At 36.6% G+C, this 22,974-nt stretch overlaps 2 protein-coding genes across 3 annotated transcripts; one reads left to right on the top strand and one right to left on the bottom strand.

Moving 5' to 3' along the window:
- Positions 1–5,906: 5,906 nt before the first annotated feature.
- On the top strand, positions 5,907–16,395 carry LOC149026096 (protein MEI2-like 2). 2 transcript variants are annotated; one of them, XM_089146339.1, is made up of 14 exons: positions 5,907–6,364; positions 6,486–6,644; positions 8,702–8,743; positions 8,858–9,001; positions 9,086–9,552; positions 10,593–10,751; positions 10,837–10,953; positions 11,202–11,353; positions 13,512–13,603; positions 13,729–14,674; positions 14,763–14,847; positions 14,945–15,013; positions 15,280–15,456; positions 15,699–16,395. In XM_089146339.1, exons 3-14 carry the CDS (start codon positions 8,713–8,715, stop codon positions 15,810–15,812), a joined length of 2,553 nt encoding a protein of 850 aa, XP_089002465.1. In that variant the 5' UTR covers positions 5,907–6,364; positions 6,486–6,644; positions 8,702–8,712; the 3' UTR covers positions 15,813–16,395. The 2 variants fall into 2 exon arrangements, with proteins under 2 accessions (XP_089002465.1, XP_089002464.1); XM_089146338.1 differs by lacking the exon at positions 6,486–6,644.
- Positions 16,396–17,067: 672 nt separating this feature from the next.
- Positions 17,068–22,652, bottom strand: LOC149026095 (pfkB-like carbohydrate kinase family protein). The gene is made up of 4 exons (XM_089146336.1): positions 21,609–22,652; positions 18,742–18,927; positions 17,575–17,770; positions 17,068–17,487 (listed from the first exon to the last, which is right to left on the bottom strand). The coding sequence occupies exons 1-4, from the start codon at positions 22,266–22,268 to the stop codon at positions 17,396–17,398; spliced, it is 1,134 nt and encodes a 377-aa protein (XP_089002462.1). The 5' UTR covers positions 22,269–22,652; the 3' UTR covers positions 17,068–17,395.
- Between the last annotated feature and the right edge of the window lie 322 nt (positions 22,653–22,974).

The following is a 22,974-nucleotide window of genomic DNA, read 5'->3' as shown; positions in this document are numbered from 1 at the left end:
AGGTTGTTGTGCCAAGACAACTTCCATGTTAAAGATCTTAAACCTAAGACCTGTGTGTATATCCCAATGTCTACAACCATGAAAGTAAATGTTATTGACAACAAATTAAAAAAATATAAAAATGGAATGATGCAAAGATCTTACATAAACAAATATCTAAAACGAAAAATAATAAATAAATGCATGTACATGAAACATATTTGACAGAGTAAGACTTTATAATTTGTCACGTTCCAATGGAAACAAAAAATATAAAATTAATCAAAGTGGCTCAAACGGTGCACTATCTAAAAAATAATTAATTATTCTAAATTAGTTTACATTTATATCACGATAAAGGAAAAGTATATCAGTGGGGGTGGACAACTCCATATTGAACCGTTGAATTGGCGAATCCTTTTGAAAAAACATGCAGAAGAAAGTATAACGGTTACAAAGGTTTCATCAAGATTTATGTTAGTGCAATTGAGTTGGTGATGATATTAAATATTGAATATATTTATTTATTATTTATTTGTTTATTTTTAAAAACAAAACAACACGATTACTTTCCATCTAAGTGTGCTTGATGCTGAAACTTTTGAACTCTTTCTTCTTTTCCTGATCAGAAGATACAAATCTTATTCAATTGAATTGCTTTTCGAGAACACAATCATATTATATTAGAAAGTCATTGTTATGCAACTTATGCACTGGAAGAAAGAGCTGATGGTATGGGTCACTTGTTGATTGTGATCTCCATACCAAGGTGTTTCAAGATGCATTTGAAGGTGAAGCTATGATACTCTTGGTCGACTTTGGTTTAAACCAATTGCTGAGTTCTTCATGTAAGAGGAAATTCATCAACTAATTAAAAGGCTTCAAGAACTCTTTATCTACTAAAGAAATGCAATCATGTTGTTGATTTTCTTGCAAGAGATGCACTGTTATTGACAACTTTGCTGGTCTCTACTCCATGATTATAAGAACTACTATATGATCTTATACTATGTGTTCAACATGTCCTGAGAGTCAAAGACTTGTCTACTTACCTTGATGGTATGTAATATAAAGTTTGGTTTCCTCCGGGGGATAAGGGTGTCAATTGTGTATTGAAAACCATTTAACCGTATTAAACCGCACCGTATAAAATCACACCATTTTATTCAAAATTCAAAAGACCGAAATCTGAATTTCTTCGATCAGATTCCGGTTTTAGGTACTCATTCCGTTAGTATTTACTAAAATTGTATCAAATTGATATCATACCAAATTAAGTGATATAAATATAATTTTATAATGAAAATACTTCACATTTATATCTATAATTCCCTATTTCAGCTTTTTGTTTCATCATTCACTCATCTTCTTAGATTTACTTGCTTTGTCTCTATTAATATCAAATTCTATCAATTGTTTTGTCACAATTTCATTAGGATCTTAATGAACTAATAACAAAACTGGCATGAGTTTGTTTGTACCAAAAGTGTGTCGCACTAGATACCGTGTTTAAACTGTTTTTCCATATTGATTTAATATCAAAATCATATTGTACCTTGTAAATTATGTAATGTATGGTTCTTATATGGGGGATTATCAACCCCCCCCCCCCCCCCCCCGGGGGGGGGGAAAAAAAAAGTTTGGGTTCATTTGTAATTATATTTTTTTAATTTACTTCATTTTTTTAATACAAACATTGACTGGTGTGTTAGCTTTTTCGTATTTAAAAGCGAATTTTCAATTTTCCACCAAACAAACACCTCCACTTACTCAGAGAAAACAAAACCAAAACAATCCACCAAACTCAAATTGCTCTCTGACACGTAGCATGACGTCATCCATTTGCACTTGACGTTAACCGCAATCTTAAGATATTTTTACTTTCCTTACTGTTTCATTTATAACATGTGCTTGACAAATCAGAAAAACCAGATTAAGACATTTGCAAATTATTATATTAACCACGAAATAAATCTCAACCGTTGAAATAATGCATCGAATATAAAAAAAGCCGCAATAGTGCCCACGTTCTGATCCTGAACCCAAGACCTTACGATTCAAAACCCATCAACGGTCACATAAGAATCAGAAACTACACTTTCACACATCGAATCATTCTGATGCATATCGTCACTGCCGAGGCAATAATAGCGTGTCCCTTACGGACGTAAATAGCCCTATATTTTTTCAGATATTACCATTGTAGCCCTCTTCATCAATCTCTTAGGCTTTCTAGGGCCAAAAAGTAGAGGAGCGAAATTAATGCGTAACATTTATTTGATTTTGGTTCCCTTTTTATGGGTGTTTGGCATTTCCCGTCAAGGAATATTTGAGCATATTATAAATTGGTCCAATAAATTGTGGGCCCAAGAATCAGATCCAATTAGCGGTTCGTAGTGATCACTAATGTTTAATACAAATTGTACCACGAATCATTCAGCAACTTGATGATAATAATTTGACCATGATACATGAATATCCCGGTTGAACCAGGCATCAATGCCAAAATTATCATGTAATTTATTCATGATATTATTAAATTAATTGCATTAGGGTTTATATGGTCCGTACATTTGGGTTAGGAATATAGGTTATAATCTTTAATCGAGAGAAAAGATGACCACAACGTTTTATGTATATTATATGTAACATTTGTTTTGACTGAGTATATGTTTTGTTGTCAATATACTCTATCTTTTTGAATAAAAAAATAATGAAGTAGTGGATGATGTTATCGATGATAACTTATACGATTAAATTACTTTAAATATTATATTAGAGTTCTGGTTTTTATGAATATTCTAGACCAATGTTAATGGACACTCAACGTTTGGTCTATGAATATGGACTTTGAAGTTAAAAAGAAACTTGAATTGTGAGATAAGATTTCAAAATTATATTAAAAACATCACTGAAAATGGGGAGAATTGAAAATATTGTAAATGGTTGGTTTTAATAAGAATACTACATATATTATTTATTTATTTAACATGTAAATCGTTTACAAATAAGTTTGGATTGATGATGGAAAGGGAGAATATCACCATGGTTCTCAATGTTGTTTTGACATTTTAGTCATATAGCTTTAAAGTCATCTTCTAAATTATGCAATTAATTGTCATTAATTTTATACAAAATGGTAGTCATTGTGGATAAAAGATTTTGTTTGGATAATTTGGTAAAGATGTGTGGATTTCAAAATATAGGGTAGATTAATTGAAAATTTTAGATATTTATTTTGATGATCAACCAAAAAATCATTTTAGATGGAAGCATTAATAAACAAATTAAATATTGTGGGTCCCATATGAAAAGCAAAATGGCTAGCATGGGCCCATGTTTTATTGCCTTATCCAGATATTCAACCATGGATATACTAAAGCCAGATTCCATTGAATGTAGTAGACGTGGCATCAAGAAACTTTCTGAAGTCTTACTCGTGTGAATCCATGACTTTTCTTTGGAAAAATTTATGGGCAAGTTGATTGGTTGTGCTTTTAATATTTTATTTTGATAAAAATTGATTTCACTGTTGTGTGTTCACATTTTCAAGTCTAAGATGTTGAGGTATCTGAGTAACACTCAAACAAGATTAATGTATTTGAGTTATACCCAATGTATGTTCTAATATAGGCCATTGGATTAGTTACGATCTAACGGTGTAATGGGCTTTAATACGAGAGTCCAACTTACCGTATAACTTAACGTTGGTTTATAAATACTATCTGGAAGCAACGGTCTAGGAATTCCAATCTAGATACTCATGGTGAAATGCTTTAAGCAACCTTGTGCTTAAACCCTAACACTAACATAATATTCTTTTTTGGTTGAACCCTATCAAATTATATCAACCAATATAGTGCAGGATTAAAATTATTTTCTCTGAAGCAAATTTTTTGAGAAGGGGCAAGAAAAGTTCAAGGTATTTTGATTATAAATATCATCAAACCAAGAAGAAGAGGGCTAAAGAGTGCAAACATAATTCGCTTCTCCATGAACAACCAAAATGGATGACTTTGACGGATTCACATCCTCTGGTAATTCCCTTCCTACAATTGTGCCATGTGGCATTCAAGTAATCCAACGGTTATCTAATTTAAAATAAATTTGAATTTTATTTAAATCCATCGATAAATTTGAATTTTATTTAAACTCTGATTTGTTGGTAACCTTTGGATTACTTAAATGCTACATGGCACAATCCTATGAGGGAATTGTAGGGAATTATAGGGAAGGGAATTACCGAAGATGTGAATTCAAAAGTCCGATTGATTTTAACAATCAATCTATGAAATTTCATACTTTAGGTGGATGAGTTGTTTGGATGTGAATACTTAAATGAGCACGTATTTAATGTTGATGGGCTGCTCTCATTTGTACTTGTAAGTTGTTATTGCCTTATTGGTCTAATCAATATTTGTTAAAGTCGACAAAGCATAGATATATAAGTCTCCTAACATCTTGTCTTATACAATACAATTATTTTTTTGTTAAAATCACTCTACATTGCTTTCTTTCCTTTATTTTATCTCTATGTGTTTTGCCCGTAAATCACCGTAACCTACTTACCTACATCGTTGCATGTTCCTCGTTGGCTCTAATTGTACAAAAGCCACGTCAGTCATAAATTTATTATTATTGTTTTTTTTTAGGTAAAAGTCATAAATTTATTATCACCCACATTTAAATCAGCAAATGTCGATGGGGTTAAACAACATGCAAAATTTATTTTATTTTTATTATTATTTTGTTAGAATTGAGATATTTAAACGTACACGTAGACTAATTGTCAAAAAGAAAGTTTAAATATAGAAAAAATCTAACCCGAGAGATTTGAATTCTTTTAAGCTACTTTTGTGGATCATCTCCCCTGACAGGAGCTCTTTGACATTATAATTACAAATTATTTAAGGTCTACAAGTAAAAAATAATAAACATTAAGAAAATAAATCTCATCACGATAATTTTGTGGATCTCTTATAATTAGAGGTCAACAATTGTCGGGGAAGTACTAAGAACACAAAGTGCTCTCTGTCAAGGGAGACTATCTGAACTCTACTAGTTGGAGCTAAAAAAAGAGTTCGGATCAGCTACCCGTCGGGAAGCACTTTGTGCTTGGCGACGGCTTTACCACCATAAATACAAGGCACCCAAGGGTTGGGTGATGATTCATTTTATTTTTTATTTGTTTACCTGTGGGTCCCACCGGATTTGTGGTGGTAAAGCCATCGGAGAGCACAGAATGCTCCCTTGACGGAGTGATGATCCGGATTCTTAAGGGTCTGTTTGATTATATGAATCCAGAGATTTCAAATATTTGGATTCATGTATGTGAGATTTATACCGGTTTGGTTGTGAAAATCTCTAGATTTATGAAATTTCCAGATTCATATTTTTATGTTAAAAACGTGAATTTATAGATTTATGGGTACGAGGTGAAATCCAAAGATTTCATCCATAGTATAAAAACACTAAACATTTGCATATTTACAAAAATAACTGATGAATCCACATATTTGGTTAACTAAATAGTTAATTTTATAAATTATGACTCTATAGATTTGAAATCTCCTGACTCATGTTACCAAACATGCCCTAAAAAGAAAATACCTTTATATTTTCTTTTGGTAAGAAATAGTGGTTTTGTTAACGTGGTGAATTTGTCAGCTCCACTATTGGCTAAAAATATTTATTGGATATTCTTTTTTATGGTAGATTTTATGGGATGCTCAAATCCCAATAAAACCCCGGCCAGTTTACTACCACGTGGCCTGCCAGGGCTACTAAATTATTAGGAAAAATGGCAATACGGTAATTTAAATCGATATAAGGATCGAATAGCTAGATTGCGAAATTATCCAATTGGAAGTTTATTCCATAAATTTAATATTATCCCAAATCTATAGTTTTTTCGGAACATCGAAAAAGGTTGTGTCAACGGACGCCAAACCCGATTCAAATCTGGAGAAATTCTTTCTGCGGGAGAGAGGAGAGAGAAGAGAGAGAAAGTGCTTGGGCTTAGGCTTGTGCTTGTGCAGGAACAAGCAGAGCTTCTTCTTCTGACAATAATTTTTCTGCTCTTTCACTCATATTATCTATTTAATTCAGTTTTTTTTATTTGGGTTTTTCACCTTTTATGTATTCCCGGCGAGAGAGAAGGAAGTAGAGGAGTAGAAGAAACAAATATCTCTTTCCTTACGTAACATACGTTCAGGTCTTCAGGACAACATCTTCTCTTAAAGATCGCACCTGCAATGGAGTTGCTTCAACTGTTTCTCATAAGAATTTTGGCTCTGAATTAACTGAATTTTAAGGGGCTCTTTCTTCTTATAACTGTGTTTTGGACATCCTTGTTCTAGGGCTTGTTGATGAGTGAGTTGTTTCGGTAAGCAGTTCTGTTTTTTTCCTTGTCTTCTTTTTATGTCTTTCATTTGTTATCCTTTTTTGGTTATTTCGAGATTGATTGATCATGTAATGGGATAATCTTGTTGCAATCGGGAACACAGCTTCTCAAAGGAGTAGTCTTTTTCGAAGTCTGGGGTTGAACTCTGTTTGGTGAAGCTCAACCATTGCTGAATTTTGTGGGTTTTAATGGTTAGCCGATATTTTGGCGTTCGGAGTTTTTCTGTGATTTCGTCTCTGGACTGTTACTGTACTAACAAGAGGTGATTTTATTTGTTTTAATTCTATATTAATGCTATTCAACTATTCCATGCGTCTCTGTTTTAGTATTTGCCGGGTGTCTGCGTCGGTTGTCTTGTGATCTGTTTTATGATATGCTGGGTGACTGCGTCGGTTTGTCTTGTGATGCTTTCGAAGGGACGATTTGCTGAAAATTTATTTAATTTATGCATTTACATTATCGCATGTATCTTTACTGGAACTTCCCAACTGGTAATTCTTCTTGCTGACATTGAGTCGCACCTCCTGTGGACCCATTAACTGCTTCAAACTCTGCTAGGATTTGGAGTTTCGTTCTTCGTGAGAGGCTTACAGGTACCTTTTAAATATAGTTTTTAGGATCTAGATGAGGACTTCTTTCTAGCCCAGATTGTTTCTTGCACCTCGTGTTCTAATCAGATTTAGTTAGTTATAGGACGGGCACTGTTAATTAATTCCATAGTCAATTATGGATAGTCTTGGAGAGTTATGGATGTCTGTTGAGTGGTTATGGTTGCGCAGCCCTACTGTTAAAAAATATGGTTTAACTAATGCATAAGTGTTAGTGGTGCGTTATAACTAAGAAGAGAGGAGTATGCAATCTTTATGGCCTATTTATTACTTATTTGTAAAGAGAGGAAACTTATCTGGAAAAACCTAATTTAATCTGCCTATATGTTATCTTGAGAAGAGGATCAACAATCTCTTAATTACACCATGACATCAGACTTCTTCCATAGAGCTAAACCTATATCCAAGGTTTCAAAAATCAGTATCAACTATCATATCAGTCAGGTGATCTGAAGAGACACATAGGCTTAGTACCATATCATACATTTTGGTGCAATCCAATAAGTGTCCTTAAGAAAAAAAAGATAAATGTATAGATATATATCATATTGGCTGTATTTAATATGGATATGTATAGGCTAGTACCATATCATACTGTGGGATACTTTAAACCATGCCTATATGATCCTTACTTGATCACTTTTTCCCCCTTTTTTCTCCCCACTCTCGCTGTTGTGCATAGTATGTGGTATCAGAGCACCAGGCATGGCACTACCATTGAATGCCCCACTTCAATCAATGAGTGGGCATCATTAACACCTAGAAACTCTTCCAAGTGTCCAAGGATATGGCCCTGCAACCTCTAGACTGTCGGCTGTTTTAACAAAATGCAAATGATGACAGAAGGTTCATATGCTAATCCATCCACTCAGATTATCAACAGAGAAAAGAGACCTAGAAAGACATGTCACCCTTGAAGCAACAATTTCTCAGCTTGATCGTGAGGACAAGATCCTTTTATGGAAGGTGGAAGGTTACATGCACATTCTGTTTTTTTTAGGGGTAGTTAGTTGTAGAAGTGGTACAATTAGTAAGTTATTGCATCAGTATGAGTTGTGTTGTGTTGCATAGGTTTTGATTGGTTTTGTAAGTTGAAGTGATACAAGTAAGTGTTAGTAGTGAGTTATGACTAATAACAGGGGATAGTGTGGCTTCAACCTTAGGAGGCATATTCAGTATTAAAGTAAAGAAAGGAAACTTACTTGGATAAATCTTAACTTATGTCTCTAGTTGTTATTCTGGGAGGACAATCAACAACCTTGTGATTACATCAGAATTGCAGGCTTGTAATATTCCCTGTTTACTTCTTTTCTTGAATCTTTTTTTTCTTCTTCTTCTTACCATTCTCTCTACATGCACCATTGTATGTAATGCTGATACTGAGTTTTTGCTGGGGGTATCTGTTTTGCATGCATCCCATTGACTAAATTGAATAGCATTAGCTGATCGTTGGCATTTCAATGATAAATTATGGGGCTTCTCAAAATATTTTCTGTTTTTGAATTTATATTCAATGTTGTTGGCTTCATTAGCTTTCGAGTTGGTAAATACATTCTATTTCCACAATCAGAACAGTGTTTTTGGTTTTTCCAGACTTTGGACCATTTGCATTGTACACTATTTTCTAAAACACCTGGTGTTCTTCTCTTCCTAGTGATGTTTTCAATGATATAATGGTCTTCAATGTCTTTTATTTCTCTAATCTATGCAGAGGCTGATCAAATGGAGGCTTCTGGTGATAATTCTATCTCAGGTATCTGCTATGGTTCTTCATAATCATACCTTCCTCAGTGATCTTAGATAATTAATGATTTACGGCTATATACATCATGTGGCATCTATTTGTCGCTAAATCTTGTTTCTGCAGGTCCTTCCAAGATTCCATTCACTAAAATTTCAAAAAAAGTTGGTAGTGGAGCATGGAGAATCCCATCTGGAGTTGATGCATATCATGCATCAAGTGATGCCAGCCTTTTCTCCAGCTCGTTGCCTGTTCTTCCCCATGAGAAATGTAGGCACGGCTGTTCTTTCTGGGTTTTGTGGAGACTTGTCACTCAGTGACTAATCTTCTTTTCATTTTTATGTGAAATTGCAGTGAACTTTCCTGACTTGGAGCATAGCGTACAGTCAGTGGATGATGCATCATCTACTTTAAATAACCTACAAGAAGATGTGGAAGGAAAGGACTCTCTGGAAGATGGATCAAATGCAATTGGTAACCTTCTTCCTGATGACGAGGATGAACTTTTAGCTGGCATTATGGATGATTTTGATATGAGTGGCCTGCCTAGTCAACTAGAGGATTTGGATGAGTATGATCTTTTTGGCAGTGGAGGGGGTATGGAAATGGACTTTGATCCTCAGGAGAGCATCAGTGCGAGTATGTCGAAGTTAATCTTATCTGACGGTGTTTCGGTTAATGGGAACAGTCAGTATGGTATCCCAAATGGGGTTGGAGCAGTTGCCGGTGAGCACCCCTACGGGGAACATCCTTCCCGAACATTATTTGTGAGGAACATCAACAGCAATGTTGAGGATTCAGAACTGAGAGCTCTCTTTGAGGTTAGTGAAATCTAAACGCAGCTTGATTTTGGTAGTCTCCGATTCAAACTACTAATTACTAACTGATGATTGTTTAGTTTTTTGTTGTTTCTGTGTAATTATGTTATTGTTGTTGGAGTTTTCTTTGTTAACTTTTGAAGGAGAGGAAATTAAACTCCATATCTATATGGAGCTTAGAATCCTTGTTCTTTTTATTCACTTATCAGGAATGCAAGAAGGCATGGGAAAATCAGCCCCATGCTGAGTTTTTGGGCGTGCTCTCCTTTTCTTTTCTAACTATATTATTGTTGTTGTTGTAGTACTGTATATTTACTATTGTCTTATATTTGAGCCCTTCTTCATTCAATTTACTAAAAGTTCTCATTGGCAAATGTCATAGACTCATAGCCAACTTGACTGGTTGGCTTAATGGTTATTAGTTGCTCAAGGTCAGTATTATGGGTGGTTCCTTAGAGATGAGGTTGCAGTATTATAAGCTTTCTAGAGTCTTGCTTTTCTAGTGCTTTGAATAATCTTCCTGTAAGAGTTTCTCTTTAATTGAAGGACAGCAGTTCCTGAAGAACTTCATTGATCATTTGATGTGGAATACACTGAATATGGGTTTCACTGATGGAAACATATATTTCTATATATATTCTAGGATGTTGTTATATATTTAGAACTAACTTTAGGTCTTATTTTCTTATGCTTTGGTTCTGTTGATTCCGGCTAGTATTCTTGGAGTTTTTAAGTACCTTATTATCCTATTCTTGCCACCTTATTTCATACTACCTCTTTGTATGGCTGAGTTTTCAACAGTGTACTGTTCAATATTTATCCCTAAGCGTTTCAACGTTCTCATTTTGGTCTAAGCTTACCATCTAATACCCTAAAGTTTTGTTCTTCATATATTTTCCCAATCATTTGATGTGTTTTCTGAATGGAACTTCTTCCTGATGCTGACCATCCATGGTCCATATTTTTTGTTGTTGTGGTATGGTGGGTTATTTATGTTTTTATGCAAGTTTGGTTCTGAAAACATGATATATTTCTTTTGGCAGCAATACGGTGCTATCAGGACCCTTTACACTGCATGCAAACATAGGGGTTTCGTGATGATATCCTACTATGATATTCGAGCTGCTCGAACTGCCATGCGTGCTTTGCAAAATAAGCCATTGCGTCGGAGAAAACTAGACATCCATTTTTCAATTCCGAAGGTTTGAAACAAAGTCTTGGCCACTTCCTTACCAGATATCAATTCTTTTTGACTGATCATTTCTTCCATATCTTGTGCCATTTCAGGATAACCCATCAGATAAGGATATAAACCAAGGAACTCTGGTAGTCTTTAATTTGGACCCATCTGTGTCAAATGATGATCTCCGTCAAATATTTGGAGCTTATGGGGAGGTTAAAGAGGTGTGTAGTTTGTGCCTGCTTCATTAATAGCATTTTTCCCGTAGTTTTCCTCTGGGAAGGGATCTACCTGCCGTCTGCTTGTTGGCATCTCCTTGGCCAAGACAATGGGTTCACGGGAGGGATTACCTCAGGGAGGAGCGAGTGTGAGAAGGCAGAACATATGCAGTAGTGTCCCCTTTTTTTTCTTCTTCTGTTTGTTTTGAGTTATTCTTTGTGAAATTTTTTGGCGATGTTTCCTTGTAATACAGATAAGGGAGACACCACATAAGCGGCACCATAAGTTTATTGAATTTTATGATGTCAGAGCAGCAGAAGCAGCTCTGAGGTCATTGAATAGGAGTGACATAGCTGGCAAACGTATAAAGCTGGAACCTAGTCGTCCTGGGGGAGCACGTCGAAAGTGCGTATAGTTTGATTCCTTCTCTCCGTTATCATAGTTATGACTTCTATGAAGCTAGCTAACTTCTTATCTGCTTATTTTTCTACTGTCAAACTCTGTTTCCATCAACACAGCTTTTATACTAATAATAATTGTTAGGACTTGTTTGGTCAACTTCCTATTGACACATATATACTCATGAGAAATAAGTACAAGGCTCAAAAGATGGCTAGAAGGTGGTGCTTAAAGTCACAGCTAAGGCTCAAAGACATCTGGAAGATGTCGTTCATTGAAGAATTTTGGTTTGGAACAGCATGTTATCAACATAAATGTAGCACAAATGAGGACTTCCGTCATTTATAGTTGATGTGATGGTTGAAGCCAGTGATTTAATTTAACGTATCAAGCCCCTCATGATCTTGCTGATTTAGCTTGAAACTAATTAAAATTGAAAGAAAGAAGTGTACACAACTACAGATGCATCTGCATGTGACCTAGTGATTGTCTAGTCTACTAGCTACTCCCAAGTAAGGTGTGCCACTATCTAAACGTAATATCTCTGCTTTTCCAAAGAACAACCACTGGCTTCCTCAAGGAGTGGGCTGGTGGTGTTTTCACATCTGCCGCTGAAGCTTGATGATTTGACAGATTTGGTCACCATGCTTAGCCAATGGAAATTGTTCCTTGTGCTTGCTAAGCATATCTAATGTGACAGTGTTATGATGTATTTTAGAGTAGAACAGTTAGCATTTGAAACCTTACTATATCATATCGTAGTTGCTTTTTATCAAGGTAGAAATCCATAGTGATTCTTGTCTCCTGCTAAATGTTCAAAGCGTGAAACAGTGGATTTTTTTTCCTACGTAGTTAGATGAAGAAGGGGAGGGGGTCTGAAGGGGAGGGGGTCTGAAGTTTGATAATGTTAGTTTGATTTTAGTTCTAAGTTTCTACTTAAACCAAATCCTGCCAAGGTGATTGAAACTAACATATTTATATTTTGTGTCATTCTCTTCTGAATTAGTTTAGTTAAAGTTCATGCACTTGGTTATGCCATTCATTTGTGAAATCCATTGTTACATTTTTAACATGCCTTTGTATGATCAGTTTTCCTTATTCTGATTTTTTTATTAAATAAAATTTTGGGATAATTATTGTTGCCCCTTTGTATTATAGCTTAATTACTAAAAGAACCCTGCTTTTTATGAAATTACTGTTGCACCCCCTCAATTCTAATAGTATTAAGCAATGTTACGGTTGAATTGTAATGTCTATTTTGCCCTTTTATAATTAAGAAGGTCAAAGATAATATTATCCTCATTTAGAAAAAAATCATATGAAATAATTTTACGTGTGTATTTTTATCATTTTGGATTAAAAAAAGAAGAAAAAGAACACCCTATTGGTAGTAGGAACTTCCTAAAATTGTTAACATCAAATTAGACAATAAATAAATAAAAATCCATCGGAAGTAGAAACTTCTTAAAATTGATAACATTAAAGTGGAAAGTAGATAACTAAAATTAAAAATAACACCAGAAATTAGGAATTTTTTTTATCAAATTGAAAAGTACATATATAAATTTGAAAAAGAATTTCCTTCTCTTTTCTCTCTTTATTTTGACTAGAAAAGAAGATTGTTTAATTAGGTTTAAGTTTTCCCTAATTACTTAGGATAATAATGTAATTTAATATAAAGTGTAAATAAGTAATATAAAACCGTAGGGTTAATTTAGGATTTTTAAATAAATAAAATATGCCATGTTGTTATTTAAATAACAGAGTTTAGAGGTGGGGGGCAACAGTAATTACAGGCAAAGTTGGAGGTTGAATTAGTAATCACAAAAAGTATATGGGATAAAGTAGTAATTAAGCTATGGTACAGGGGGACAATAGTAATTGTCCCTATATTTTTTCTTTTGCCTAGCTGCTTCCTGTGTGAACAGATTCTTTACAAAATCCGTCTTACATGCTGTAATTTCTGGTAGAGGATTGCATTTGTACTGCTTTAATGCTCATGACTGGAGTTCGTACCTTACTCTTTTGTTATTGTATGCCATTGTCATTATTTTTACTCAAAACGTGTTAGTAACCAATCAAGTAGTCCTTATGCTACTGCTTTGGTTGTCTCACTTCCTGTTCTAGTCTTTAATGTTGATGCCTTTATGCTCTATACTTTCAGCTTGATGCAACAATTGAGTCAAGAACTGGATCAGGACGAAACTAGGAGTTTCAGGCAGCAAGTAGGCTCACCACTAGCTAATTCTCCTCCAGGTAGTCACTTTCTGGATCCTTTGCCTTAATTAAATTAGTTGTTGTATTTTTTGGTGTGACTTCATGTTTTTGTTCTTGTTATTGGGAGTTTAATGGCGGCTAATTGCTTGTTCCATTCATGACAGGTAATTGGGCCCAGCTCGGCAGCCCAGTGGAGCATGGCCCTTTGCCAACTCTGAGTCAATCCGCAGGTTTGGGAAGTATGAGTCATATGACAAGCAACCATTTGTCTGGATTAGCTTCAATTTTGCCTCCTCTTGGATCAAATTCTATGAAGATAGCACCTATTGGGAAGGATCAAGGAAGGGTTGCCCATGTTGACCAAGTATTCAACAGTGCCAGTGCACCTCATGGAGCTGCCTATCAGCATTCTCATCCATTTTCAGAGCCAAACTTGAGCCCGAATCCTGGGAATGCTTCTTTTGGCCCTTCAACCTCGACTGCATCTGGTATTGGAACATTGTCAGGCCCCCAGTTTCTCTGGGGCAGTCCTACTCCATACTCAGAGCCCCCCAATTCTTCTGCCTGGCCTATCCCACCAATGGGACATCCATATGCATCCAATGGGCAGCGCCAGGGCTATCTATACTCTAGTCGGCCTGGTTCTTTTCTTGGTTCATCACATCATCACCATCATGTTGGATCTGCTCCATCTGGTGTCCCCATGGAGAGGCATCATGGATATTTTCCAGAATCTCCAGAAACATCCTTCATGAGTCCAGTTTCATTTGGGGGAATGGGTTTAAGCCGGAATGATGGGGGGTTTATGATGAACATGGTTGGTCGTGTGAGTGCTGGAGTTGGCATGTCAGGAAACATATCCGAAAATGGTTCCCCCAATATTAGGATGATGTCCTCGCCTAGGATGGGTCCCATGTTCCTTGGTGCTGCGGCATATCCAGGTTCAGGTGCCCCTGGCATTGACGGCCTTGGCGACCGTGGACGCCATCGGCGGCTTGAAAGTAATGGAAACCAGATAGACAGCAAGAAGCAATACCAGCTTGACTTGGATAAGATTATTAGTGGTGAAGATACTCGTACTACTCTAATGATAAAAAATATCCCAAATAAGTAAGAATTACTTTTGTTGCTTGCTGAATTGTTAGTGAAACCTGCAATTTGTGGCATCTGGAACTGATTGATTTTGTTTATATACCAGGTACACATCGAAGATGTTACTTGCTGCTATTGATGAACATCACCGTGGTACCTATGATTTCCTCTATTTGCCTATTGATTTTAAGGTAATTCTGTGGCAACCCAGGAATTTTATTTTATTTTTTTTTCTATTTTGCTAATGATTGAAATGTTACCAACAATTATGGCCATTTGTGGGTGCAGAACAAATGCAATGTAGGCTACGCTTTCATCAATATGGTGTCTCCTTCTCACATTATCCCCTTTTATCAGGTTCCATTTACAGTTATTCTTGAGAACTGCTTCTTGTTTTATTTCCTCTCTTTTTGGGGGTTGCTGTAAAAATGGGACCATAATATGTTCTGTTTGAGAAACCACATGGCTTATTTTGAGGAAAGGATTCTTATGTCAATTTAATGTTAGCAACTACAATGTACTTTACTGTCTCAAATTTGATGAATATGGCGTCTCAGGGCACTGGAAAGATTTGTGCTGTTGAAATTTGGGTAATCAACTAAGCTTATCTAATGATTGTGCAGGCATTTAATGGGAAGAAATGGGAGAAGTTCAATAGTGAGAAAGTTGCTTCACTGGCCTATGCTCGAATTCAGGGCAAAGCAGCACTTGTTACCCACTTCCAGAATTCTAGCTTGATGAATGAGGATAAACGGTGTCGCCCAATTTTATTCCATTCTGAAGGCACTGAGGGTGATCAGGTAATTGATGAGGGTTGATTGTGAAAAATTATGTTACTGCTGTGTCGTTAATTCATGATTCATGCTTCCAAATCGTTTCTCATAATTTGTGGAGTAATGGAAGTTTCTTTCATCTTTGTCTTCTCTGAAACTCTCCTCTTTTATCCTTCATTTTTTTATTCTTTATTTAGAGATCCATTTATCATGGGATCTCAGTAAAATGCCAAGCATTCACTGACCAGAATTTGGATGGTCGTCTGTAGATCATACAGGAACCTTTTCCATCCAACACTATGAATATCCGTATCCGTCAGCCAGATGGGTCTTACTTGGGAGATTCTCCTGAGAGCCCTACAAAGGGAACTATGGGTGAGTAACCTCATAAAGAGTTAATATGGTCTCTATTGGAAGCAGGCTGCTGTTGTTTGTACTGAAATGAAGGATGAGTTCTAGTTCTTGCGAAGATATTTTGTGTATAAAATTGGGGAGAGGTATTCTGAAGCTAATGTATTATAGGCATTGTCCACTTCTGAATGCACCCAGAGCATTTCACAAGAAATCTTTGGATGAAGTTGTGGAAGGAGCATATTCTTTAAGTCTCGGAATGAATTTGATATTTACTGATTGCAAGAGAACAAGGTCAAGTCTCTTTGGTGCCAAGCGCATTCTCTGCCTGTTTGTGCATGATTCAGTCCTGTGTTTTGTCTTTCTTATTTTCATTAGGTTATCTCTATGGTAGGTTATCTCTATGGTTGGGATTGGCTTAAATGCCTCAAAAATACAAATACATGTTTATATGGGTTCATGTGTATGGAAATTGAAGTTCTAGCGGTGGTCCAAGGGCCTGTCTGCAGAATTGTATAGAGGCTGTTAGCAGACCCTATTTTTGTATTGTCCTCTGTTATTGACTTTTGAATGATAATATTATTGTAATTAATGGAGACATGAGACTGTTTTTTCTTTTTCTCCCTTTTTTTTTTTGGGTTTTGGGGGGGGGGGGGGGGGGGGTGTTAAATAATGAGACAGAAGGCTCTGCAGATCTTGCATTTCATTTCTTTTACTCTCAGCTTTTTGTTCCATACATGGGCTGACAAACCAGTATTTTTATTGAAATTGGAGTCTCGAGGACAAGATAAACTAAAGTTTGAGCACAATGTTTCCTCTCTTTTCCAGTCTTCTCATTTAGTATAGGAGGATGTAGAGGCTTTTGAGTCCTGAAAAAAATGGGGATTTGGCATTGGAATCTATCAGGCTAAAATGGTTTGCCTTGTTACACTTTCAAGTTTCAACCTGCGTTTCTAAAAGCATTCTTGAAGTATTGTGCTTTCCTGTTACAGCTTGCCTGAATGATGATGGGCTTAGCATCTTCTTGTTCTGTGTGCTAGCATTTACGGTGATCAATTTGCAGTCCAAATCAATCAAATTCAAGAGCCAAGCAAAACCTTCAAACCGGTTTGATTTTGATTTTATGAAATCAGTTAAAGGCAAACTGGTAAGTCAAAATCAGAACTGATCTAAAATCCCTACCAAAGTCGATAAATGAAAACAAAAAAATCGATAGAACCCCAATCAGCTATCCATCTAGTCAGCAGGGAGGTAAAGTATCAGCCTTCAAAAAAAAAAAAAAAAAAAAAGAGAAGAAATTCTTTGCCTGCGGTGGTGATCCAGCATTTGTCTTTAACATGAAGAAATATATATGATGGAGTATCTGGGAAAAAAAAATTATGTGAACTGGATACTTGTGCCCAAATCATACTGGTCATACTATGATAAAATATACTGACACTACCATAAGAAACAAACATTAGCATGGAATTCACCAAATTCTCCATGGGAAATCACAAGATTGAGAACTACTTTGCAACTGTTCAGTATTTCAACTGAAATTCACCTCTTATTTCTCTGCATTTTCCTATTTGAATGACTGGTACATGCTTGCCCTAGAGCAGAATAATCATCCTCAGAGAGATTGAAGAAGCTCTTGAACAACTTTCCTATTTGGCATGCTTGGAATCGCTCCCTTCACTTGAACGCAAAGAGAAGCCGCTGCAGCTGCAATGTCACCCAACTGTCATGAAAAGAGAAGTGGAAGAAACAAAAGGAAAAAAGCAGCACGGACATAGACAACAGTATGCGTACCAGCAAATCTCATGCACTCCTTTTTTGACCTGCCCTCCACAAGAGCCACGGCAAAAGCTGCGGTAAAGGTATCACCAGCACCAGTTGTGTCCAGAACTCTTGAAGCTGAGATTATTGGTTGTTTTATTGGCTCTTCCCCTTCTACAAATAGAGCTGACCCTTTTTCGCCAAGTTTTACTAAGACCTGCTTGATTCCCTGAAATTTTTTTTAAGCAATGGTTATATTTAAGCAAACGTGTTACAGATGAAAGGCATAGCCAAAGTTTCATATTTCAACCATAGATATCAATTGTGGTATTAATGACCTAATGTTGCCAAGCTAGGTAATATCATTTAACAGAAAGCCTTCACTTTTGGACTAAGATGAATACCATATGAAGGACAAACTGTCATATGAAACTGAACAAACCCACAAGACTTGAATAAAATGCCATGGGATAACAGGCGAGAAGTTACCAGTCATTTAACCTCAGTTAACCAACAAGGTACAATTGGTGAAGTCGTGTACTGAACCATTTGACTTGCAGATGTGCAAGTTCAAGCAAACAGAACATAGATCAGGAATATGTTCTGAAAATTTTAAGTCCTGCACTTCCCGGAAAGAGTATTTGAAACAAAGTTTGAAAGAATAAGATTTCAACATCTACACTCGAAAAGTTTGAAAGAATAAGATTTCAACATCTATACTCGAAAACCAACACTTCCAATAAATGGAAGTACTAATTTTACCCAAAAGGTGGAAGCACTCATATACAGTTATTAATTTAGTTAGGCTTCAAAGCAACCAAAGCATACCATGCTACAGATAGCGTGGCTTGCATACCATTCTAGCCGGGTACACCACACATTTAACTCTTCAAGAATGGACAAACACAACAAATTAAACTATTAATGGTACAACATATTAGAAATGAGAATACAGGCATATTTCTTTACAGGAAAAGTTCCAATGGCCAGCATAGGGCATCATATCTGTGCTAGGCAAGGATAGCACTCCCATTTGGAGGGATCCAGGCAATATATCCCATGATATTGTTGATACTATCCATAAGCTTGAAATGATATATAAGTATATTTCGAACATTTCAAATATATGGGGGAAAAGATATCTGCACCCATGTCGAGATAACTAAAGTGTAAACAATGCAGTTGTTACCAAAAACTCACTATTTCTTGACATTTTGCCACAGCTTGGCTTATTTGGTCGAAATTATCTGTCGGCATTCCAGTCAAACGTGCAAGTTCAGTTTCATTGGGGCTGAGTATTTCCACATAATTTAGAAGTTCTACAGGAATTGGTCCCTCCATTCCGCCAACATCCAAAATGACAGGAACACCTACTTCCCTTGCAACCTGAAGATTCAGAAAAGTGAAGAATGCATCAGCTTCAAATGAAACAAATGAAAATTAGCAAAATTTTCTTCAGAGATTAAGGGCATTTTAAAGGTGTTAACATGAGTATTGTTCATATTTTGAGACAAATGCAGTATGCCCAAGACTGAAGGCTTTCACAACAGTAAACTATTGCAAGAACAAATTTGAACTACAGCAAAACGAATCTCAATCTGTTCATATAGTTTCACCAGTGCATGAGGCTCCTGCCACTACAGGGTCTGGGGAGGGTCCAAATATATGCAGCCTCAACCCCTCCCTCAAGAAGAGACTGTTTCCAGATACTAGAAACCATGACCACTTGGTCACAATGGAGAAACCTTGTGTTGCAGTATTGCACCAAGGTTTTGGTGGTAAGCTGATATTATAGAATGAATAGACGGCACAACTGAATGACAGAGCATTGATGAAGTCAGCTATATCAGTTAAGTCAACAGATGGTGATATTGAGCCATGTGAAGATCTTCCCATACTAATTGACAGTTTTACGTCCCCCTCTTCCCCCCCCCCCCGGGGGGGCAGAAAAAGGAAGAAATTCAACCAAATACCAGCTGCAGGAAAAGCTGAATATGCAGCTGGTAAGTGTTCAGACCAAATATGAACTAAGCACTCAATCATAAGCCATGACAACTATCCTCTGAATGAAGATACAAGAGTTTGCTTCAAATAGCATCCACGCTCCGACCAACGACGCAATTGTGAATTTTCACCAAACATAACTCTGAATTCTAGGCTACAAAATAATCAAACTTTATATCTAGATGTCCTAGCCAACATAAGGGTGCTTCTGTGCATTGGCTCCCATGCCCCACTCCCACAAAATAAAATAAAAAATTGTCCATTGTTGATCTGGAGTAATCAGTGAGGAAGCATTCAAGCATAGATTGTAGCTATGAAGCAGAAATAAAATAAAGGGTTGGGTTCACCAATCTGAACTCTTGAACACTAGGGTAAAAAATAGTTCAGCTCTGGACCTATCACTACCTATGCATAACCTGGTTTGTGTAGTGGTCCCTTTTCTAAGAACAACAGTTACAGTTTAAATTATCATAAAAGAAGTATGAACTCTTTGTAGGCTACAACTCTGGAATATCATATCATTTTTTGGGTTCCAACACTGTTGAGTGAACCAGGTAAGGCTTAGTCTCCAACTCAGAATTCGTGCATCATGGAATGGAATGGCACGAGACTCATGTGATCTCCTAGCCAGGCTAGTCCCAAATAGTAGCCCCACAGAGAGATGTCCAGGATCTTATTTTACATGCAATCAAAGCAGAAGATGTATGATTGCATAATTGATCCAGTTGATGGCCAAGTGCTAACTGTTCTTGATGCATTGTCTCACTACTATTGTGTCAATATTTTAAAACAAGAAATGCTCCAGCTGACAACACCACCAACGTAGAAAACAACATAATGTGAAAATACAAATAACTGCAAAAACACACGACTGTGTCAACACCCTGGCATTGAGTAACTCATTAACAAATCTCATCCTTCATAAAAAGGAAACTTTCCAATGTGGGTAATGGATTAGAATCCAAAATATAATGGGCCAATAAGAGAAGCTAGGCACTGAATTATTGAAAGAACCAATCAGCAGAATAAATCTAGAAACTGGAAGGACAGGAACGAGGATTCTATGGGTGAAATTCAATAACTAGCTAATCCTAATTAGATGAGGCTAAAATAGAAAGAAAAGAATAATATCCAAATGAAATACAATAGATATCAATTTGATTTTGTCATGTAAATACACTTGTCCCAAGAAATCTCTAGAATCTAAGGATCTGGTTTTGCTCATTTTAGTTGAGTTCAGTTGCATTTCAAATCATATGCATTGTAATCTCCCTTGAAGAATGTTTGGCACATGTGGGTCAAATACATAATGTGAGTCAAGGTGAGAACTTCAGTTTATGCATCACTGTTGATCCTAGGTTCCAGATCTAGTGGGAAAGGAAGTAAAGCAAATAACGTTTTGTTTCCTTCACAATTCAAAAATGAAGCACATGTTTTGTTCAGTGTAGCTACTATTGGTGATTAGCCAATGCAATTAAGCAGTGAAACTTGGTGGAGGTATGCTTATGATTCTTCTAAGTTATCCGCACTCAATCCAACTAGGTATGGCATTGATGCAATCGGTCTGCCTTTGACACACACACCGAATTCCAGCACTTAGACAGCACTAGGGCACTAAAACCAAATCATTAGCACTAAAATTCACTGCTTTTTTCTTGATTATAATCCACGAGGATGCATCCAATGATCCTAAAAGAGCCAGTCATTTTTCTCAATAACGCTAACTTTAATCAGTGTTACCTCCCTCTGGAGCCTCCCAAGTCTCAATCTTGGAATTTATAAGCAAAAAGGCTCAAAACATATTACTAATTCCGTAAGATGGTAACAAGGCAGAAGTTTATTAGGAGAAGTACACAACAGTACCAGTTTACAGTATTTTCCCCCCCTTAATTGAATCTGACATTCGAAAGATGATAAAATGGAAAATCAAGAGCCCGTTTTGATCAATAACAAGAACTAAACACTAATTCAATCAACGTAAAGTAGCAATTTTGCCCCAAAAGTAATACGGAATCGGGCTACCCAGAAAACCAGATAATTGCGATGAAAGGAGAAAGTTATACCTTCGCAACTTGAATATTGACAGAATCGGGAATTTCCCTCTGAAGCAGAACAACCCCAGCATTTCTCACCGCTTGCAAATCTTCATCGGAGAGCTTGTCGGGCCAGCAAGAAGTGTTGGCACCCCCAACAATGATAATGGAATTCTGCCCATTAGGCTGAAGCATCACCACTGCATGCCCAGTTGGGGCTGCAGATACGGTAGTGAGATGATCAAGGAGGACGCTACCACCCTCCAAGGCCTCCTTGATCAACTTCCCATTAGCATCCTCGCCAATCTGTCCGATAAAATAAGTTGGATAAGAGAGCTTTCCAGCACAGACAGCCTGATTAGCACCTTTGCCTCCTGCAAGAGTCTGACCACTCTTGGCAGAGATCGTCTCTCCTTCCTTTGGGAGCCTGTCAATCTCAACATATATATCTGCATTCGCAGAGCCCACAACCACTAACGGTGGTTGATTCTCATTCTTGGGTACCGGATTTGGGACTTTAGAGGGATTTACAGCGAAGGAGAGAAACGGGTTTCTTCTTGAAGGTGGATTGCTGCTGCTGTTATTGGTTGGGTTGAATTGAATGCAAAGAGTTTTGGTAGGTAGTTTCCAGATGCCTATGTTGCTTGTGGGCTGCCATTGTTGTGATGGAGATAGTCTTATGCTGGCCATCACTGTTTTGCCCTTCTCTTGCTCTCCTTTCTAGCACTTTCTCTGAAGTACTCTTCGGCTTATTCTTGAATGCGTTAATTTTCGGATTGTAAGTTGTAACTTACCAAGTTTGTTTAACATTCACAACTTAAGTTTGTTTAACATTCACAACTTTCCAGGAATCTTTACTCCCAAAATATCATCGGCACTTGTGGCAAGTGAGCGAATCCACTAAAAGCGAACTTCTGAAATTGCCCAATAGATCATCACACGTTCATGATGTAGGAAAAAAGGGGTGAAAAATCTTCTCTTGGATGTGGTTTTGACATAATAATTTTGCGTGGGTCATGCATAATTGTCAATCGAAATTTTATCGTTGAATTTGAACATCCGAGATCAAAATTTTGATGAAATGTGTTGCTTAACTGCACAACACTAAAGTCGAACTTCCCCTTGTCTCTTCCCTTAGGCCATAAAACCCTACTCTTTATAAGTGGTTCGATGACGACACTATTTGTGATTTCTCTTCCCTTAGGCCTATAAAACCCTACTCCTTATAAGTGGTTCGATGATGACACTATTTGTGATTATCAACCGAATTAATGATTACACATATATACACCACATACGTACATAATATACATTTATACAAGCATAACACATAAAGAACTTATCTCTAATTTCTCTACATTTCAAAACTAGAAAAGGCAAAATGAATTTTTTTTGG

The sequence above is a fragment of the Hakea prostrata genome, chromosome 2 (genome assembly GCF_041222555.1).
Source record: "Hakea prostrata isolate BN-2017 chromosome 2, UWA_Hpros_2, whole genome shotgun sequence".
NCBI lineage: Eukaryota > Viridiplantae > Streptophyta > Magnoliopsida > Proteales > Proteaceae > Hakea > Hakea prostrata.
The sequence above is the reverse complement of the archived record's forward strand: the minus strand, read 5'-3'. Positions and strand labels throughout refer to the sequence as shown.